The sequence below is a fragment of the Bufo bufo genome, chromosome 7 (assembly GCF_905171765.1).
Source record: "Bufo bufo chromosome 7, aBufBuf1.1, whole genome shotgun sequence".
Lineage (NCBI taxonomy): Eukaryota > Metazoa > Chordata > Amphibia > Anura > Bufonidae > Bufo > Bufo bufo.
In genome coordinates, this window is record NC_053395.1 from 85,418,359 (window position 1) to 85,424,351 (window position 5,993).

The 5,993-nt window shown below is 43.9% G+C and overlaps 1 protein-coding gene across 1 annotated transcript; it reads left to right on the plus strand.

The window, feature by feature from the left end:
- The first annotated feature begins 1,755 nt into the window (after positions 1 to 1,755).
- On the plus strand, positions 1,756 to 5,562 carry LOC121008046 (hemoglobin subunit beta-2-like). The gene is made up of 3 exons (XM_040440322.1): positions 1,756 to 1,847; positions 2,186 to 2,408; positions 5,434 to 5,562. Exons 1-3 carry the CDS (start codon positions 1,756 to 1,758, stop codon positions 5,560 to 5,562), a joined length of 444 nt encoding a protein of 147 aa, XP_040296256.1.
- The last annotated feature ends 431 nt before the right edge of the window (positions 5,563 to 5,993 follow it).

Genomic DNA, 5,993 nt, shown 5'->3' on the forward strand with positions numbered 1-5,993 from the left:
CGAAATATTTGAACAAAAAGTGATCAAAAAATCATTCACATCCCCAAATAGTATCAATCAAAACTACTGATTGCCACACAAAAAATAAGCCCTCACACATCTCTGTAGACGAAAATCCAATTAAAAAGTTATTGGGGTATTTAGGTATTAAAACACAAGAAATGTCCTACAATATACACTCACCTAAAGAATTATTAGGAACACCATACTAATATGGTGTTGGACCCCCTTTTGCCTTCAGAACTGCCTTAATTCTACGTGGCATTGATTCAACAAGGTGCTGATAGCATTCTTTAGAAATGTTGGCCCATATTGATAGGATAGCATCTTGCAGTTGATGGAGATTTGAGGGATGCACATCCAGGGCACGAAGCTCCCGTTCCACCACATCCCAAAGATGCTCTATTGGGTTGAGATCTGGTGACTGTGGGGGCCATTTTAGTACAGTGAACTCATTGTCATGTTCAAGAAACCAATTTGAAATGATTTGAGCTTTGTGACATGGTGCATTATCCTGCTGGAAGTAGCCATCAGAGGATGGGTACATGTTCTCATTCTGTTTACGCCAAATTCGGACTCTACCATTTGAATGTCTCAACAGAAATCGAGACTCTTTAGACCAGGCAACATTTTTCCAGTCTTCAACAGTCCAATTTTGGTGAGCTCGTGCAAATTGTAGCCTCTTTTTCCTATTTGTAGTGGAGATGGGTGGTACCCGGTGGGGTCTTCTGCTGTTGTAGCCCATCCGCCTCAAGGTTGTGCGTGTTGTGGCTTCACAAATGCTTTGCTGCATACCTCAGTTGTAACGAGTGGTTATTTCAGTCAACGTTGCTCTTCTATCAGATTGAATCAGTCGGCCCATTCTCCTCTGACCTCTAGCATCCACAAGGCATTTTTGCCCACAGGACTGCCGCATACTGGATGTTTTTCCCTTTTCACACCATTCTTTGTAAACCCTAGAAATGGTTGTGCGTGAAAATCCCAGTAACTGAGCAGATTGTGAAATACTCAGACCGGCCCGTCTGGCACCAACAACCAACCATGCCACGCTCAAAATTGCTTAAATGACCTTTCTTTCCCATTCTGACATTCAGTTTGGAGTTCAGGAGATTGTCTTGACCAGGACCACACCCCTAAATGCATTGAAGAAACTGCCATGTGATTGGTTGACTAGATAATTGCATTAATGAGAAATAGAACAGGTGTTCCTAATAATTCTTTAGGTGAGTGTAAATGCTGTATGGCAGTAATCATACTGACCCATATAATGAAGGTTACATGTCACTTTTACCACATAAAAATAAAAACCTTTAAAACTATGGTGGAATTATATATATTTTTTCCAGTTCTACCCCATTTGGAATTTTTTTCCAGCTTCCCACTACGTTGCCTGCAGTGTTAAATGGTGCCCTTAGAAGGTGAACTGTCCTGAAAAAAGCAAGTCCACATATGAAAATGCAATAACGTAAAATAGCTCTGTCCTTAACTGGTTAAGATCATGAGGTAAGCAAATGTTGCTCTTATTTTTAATATTCTTTACTAAAACGTGGAGAGATGGGTTTTTATCTTAACATAAAGTGGTCAGCAGTGAATTGTCCAGCCTCATCATTTCTCTGGATCACTGGAGGATGACACAGCAGAAATGTACATGAGTGGACTGCAGGAAGGTCACTATAAAAAAGGTCTCCTAGTGTCCAGGATTCACAATAGACTTCTAGAGATTCCTCTCTAACAAACTACAACCCAACAGCAACAATGGTGCACTGGACTGCTGAGGAGAGAGCTGCCATTACCTCCACCTGGGCCAAGGTTAATGTTGAACAGGATGGTCATGATGCCCTGACTAGGTAAGGTCATGCATATGTCATAGGCCTCATGTAGACCACCGTATTTTGTATCCGTGTCTGTTCTGCATATTTTTCAGATTGCACACAGACCTTTTTATATCAATGGGTATAGTACATGTCCTATTCTTGTCTGTTTTGTGGACATGAATAGTAATTTCTAGTAATGGGAGTGAGAAAAGTGTGGATTTGACACAGGTGTCCATATTTTGCAGACTAGTCATACGTGAAATACAATACAGACATGGTCGTGTGCATGAGGCCTGATATGTATTGTGCTACTCTATCTATCTGTATATATATTTTTATTTCTTTATATATGATGTATGCATTCTTTATAGGCTGCTGGTCGTGTACCCCTGGACCCAGAGATACTTCAGCAGCTTCGGAAACCTGTCCAACGTCACCGCCATCTCTGGCAACGCCAAGGTGAAGGCTCATGGCAAGAAGGTGCTCACAGCTGTTGGCAATGCCATCCAACATTTGGATGATGTGAAACATTACCTGCATGACCTCAGCAAGTCCCATGCCCAGGAGCTCCATGTGGACCCCGAGAACTTCAAGGTACAGCAGGCAACGCAATTATATTATTATACTAGATTCTTTTCTATCTTCATTCAGCAGGACCTTTGCTGACGTCACCGCGCTCACCACATGGTGAGCGCGATGACGTCAGCGAAGGTCCTTTTGCAGGTCCTTTAAGAAGAACAAAGAAGAGGATCCCGGCTGCGCGATCAAGTGGATGAGGTGAGTAATGTGTTTCTTATTTTTTTACCCTCAATTGACATTTGACTTTGCATTCTGTATTAAAGGATGCTATTATTTTCCATTCTAACCATGTTATAATGGAAAATAATAAAGTAAATCAGCTGTTCCAGGCTGCCGTGGCACTGGGATCTGACGATGTACAGATCAGGAGGCTCCGGTGTATAGTGTATACCACCAGCATACCGAACCTCACGTTCACCTTCTGCTCCCAGCTCTGTACACTGCACAATCTCCAGCACTGCAGCAGCAGCCTGAAACAGCTGATTACTGGGGGTTCCGGATGTCAAACTCCCACCAATCTGATATTGGTGACCTATCCAGCAGATAGGTCATCAATATATGTAGCATGGAGAACCCCTTTAATGTGTTTAACCTCAAGTGACCAGCCTGTTTTGGGCCTTAAAGGGGTTGTCTCACTTCAGCAAATGGCATTTATCATGTAGAGAAAGTTATTACAAGGCACTTACTAATGTACTGTGATTGTCCATATTGCCTCCTTTGCTGGCTGGATTACATTTTTCTTAACATTATACACTGCTTGTTTCCATGGTTAAGAACACCCTGCAATCCAGCAGTGGGGGGTCGTGCTTGCTCACTATAGGAAAAAGTGCTGGACTTTGAGCACTCTCGTGGTCCCAGCCACCAGATAGACCTGTGCTTTTTCCTATAGTGTGTAAGCATGGTCACCACTGATGGATTACAGGGTGGTCGTAACCATGGAAACGAGCAGTGTATAATGTGATCAAGACAGCAAAGGAGGCAATATGGACAATATGAAAAAACTTTTTTTGAATGGAAAAAGGTGTATTTTTTCAAACTTGGAATTTTTTTATTTAATAAAACTCCTTTATTTACTTTTTAACTATTTAACAGTCCCACAAGGGGACTTTAATAGGCAATCTTTTGATCTCTTCTATAATTCTCTTGTACTGCTTAAGCAGTGCTATACTGACAGTCACCAGCACAGGCTGCGCCAGAGAGGCATGGCCAGTTAGGATACACTACAGGCAGGTCTGGGCCTTAATTAGGCTTCAGACTGCTGTGCACAGGCATCGGCACCCTGCAATGTCATTTGTGGGGTGTCAATGCGAGACAGAGGGAGTCCTCTCCCTCTGTATAAGGCCTCTTGCACGCAAACGTACAGTATTTTCTTTCATTGTCCATTAAGGTTTTTTTGCAGACCGTATGAGGAACCATTCACTTCAATGGTTCCTCAAAAAAAAAAACGGAAGGTACTCCGTTCTACTAAATAATAGAACACGCATTACAGACAAGGATAGTACTGTTCTATTAGGGGCCAGCTGTTCTGTTCTGCAAAATACAGAATGCACACGGATGTCATCCGTATTTTTTGCGGATCCATTTTTTGCGAACCGCAAAATACATACGGTCGTGTACAAAAGGCCTAACACATATGCTACTATCACTATTGGCCATTGCATCTGAGGCACCTCTGTTGGTACAGGCTTTAGAGAAGGAGGCTCTAATATGAGAGCCCCTGGTCTCCGCTGCACAGAAGACTTGGGCAGAGCTTAGACTGGGCTGCCATAAAAAGGTGGTGGCCAAGCCTAAGGGCCCTTAGTTACTGTCATAAAAAGGCATATTGGTGGTCACTAAGGGGTTAGTAAACTAGTAACATTCTAACAGTTAAACCAGTCATTACATATATATATATATGTTTACTCAGGGCAGTCTTTAATGCAGGGCAAAAGGGGCAGCTGCCCCAGGCCCAGTTGCTCCTGGGGGACCCAAGTCAGCTGCCTCTTGAACCCCGCTGGTCACTGGAGGACCTTTCATGGGTCCATACTTTATTAACTAAGTACCAGGACATGTAGGGCATACATGGGGGATGTCCCTGCACTTACTATTATTTATGGGCGCCGCTCCGTTGGGCCGCTGTGGCCCCCGTTACATTCTCCTGCACTGTATGCTAAGTAACAGCATCAAAACACCAGGGAGGAGACATCAGCTTTTCTCCCTGGGCGTTCCTTCTCCCTGGCTGTAGCGCTGTCCAATCGCAGCGCAGAACGTCACAGAGAGACAGGGAGAAGGAACGACCAGGGAGAAAAGCTGATGTCTCCTCCCTGGTGTTCCGATGTTGTTACTTAGCATACAGCGTGGGAGAATATAACTGGGGCCACAGCGGTGCAACGGAGCGGTGCCCAGAAATAATAGTAAGTGCAGTGACATCCCCCATGTATGCCCTACATGTCCTGGTACTTAGTTAATAAAGTATGGACCCGTCGCCAGAACTGCTTGCCGGATCCAGCAATCCAGACGCAAACAGACGCATTTATCAGACGGATCCGTCTGACAAATGCATTGAAATACCGGATCATTTTCTCCGGTGTCACCCGGAAAAACGGATCTGGTATTTATCTTTTTTTTTACAGATTTAAAGGTCTGCGCATGCGGGGACCAGAAGAACGGGTCTGTCAATGCAGAAATTTCAATGGAAATTAATGCAGACTCCGGCATTCCGGCAAGTGATTAGGATTTTTGGCCGGAAAGAAAAATGCAGCATGCAAGAGGGACTGAACTGATGCATCCTGAATGGAATGCTCTCCATTCAGAATGCATTAGGATAAAACTGATCAGTTATTTTCCGGTATAGAGCCCCTAGGACGGAACTCAATGCCGGAAAAGAAAAACGCTAGTGTGAAAGTACCCTTAAAAGTCAACAATCCTCAACAATAACTAGCTTATGAGATGGAATTTACACCGCCATTGTAGTGTGCAAAACTGGCATAATTTTAAAGTCTAACATATTCCTATAACTATTGGCCTAGTTTCCACTTATTGTTTTATTCTTCTTTCACAGCGCCTTGGAGAAGTTTTGGTCATCGTCTTGGCCTCCAAGCTGGGATCTGCATTCACCCCTCAGGTCCAGGCTGCCTGGGAGAAGTTCATCAACGTCTTGGTGGCTGCCCTGAGCCAAGGCTATTTCTAAATCAACATGTTATTGTTTATTACTAACAATATTGTCTGATGGAATGGAAAATAAAAAAATATTTATAACTCAATATGTGGCTGTGGTAATGCAACGACCTGCAGGGGGAATGCTGTGAGGAGGACTGGAGTGGTGGTGGTGGTCAAAAGGATGGATGCAGTACATGTTCATGGTGGCGTTCCCCACACTGACACTCCCTGGGTTTGTGGAGTGGTTGGAGGGGCGCAACACTTCTTCCCCTCAGGGCACACCCTGAACTTAGGGATCCTCCTTGATGGTAGCCAGGATGCCCTTGATGTTGGTTGTGTGGGTAGCTAGGTGCGAGGCAGGAAGACAGGATAATTGCAAGGCACCAGCAAATGGATGGTGGACTCAAAGACCAGACCCGTTTGGTTGCTATAAAATAAAGTCATTTATCTTTACTGAATAGA

Bases quoted from the DNA above. Each gene is read 5' to 3' on its own strand.
- LOC121008046 (XM_040440322.1), top strand. From the start codon at position 1,756: ATGGTGCACTGGACTGCTGAGGAGAGAGCTGCCATTACCTCCACCTGG. The intron at 1,848-2,185 runs GTAAGGTCATGC...CATTCTTTATAG, and splicing joins GGTCATGATGCCCTGACTAG to GCTGCTGGTCGTGTACCCCT. The intron at 2,409-5,433 runs GTACAGCAGGCA...CTTCTTTCACAG, and splicing joins TGGACCCCGAGAACTTCAAG to CGCCTTGGAGAAGTTTTGGT.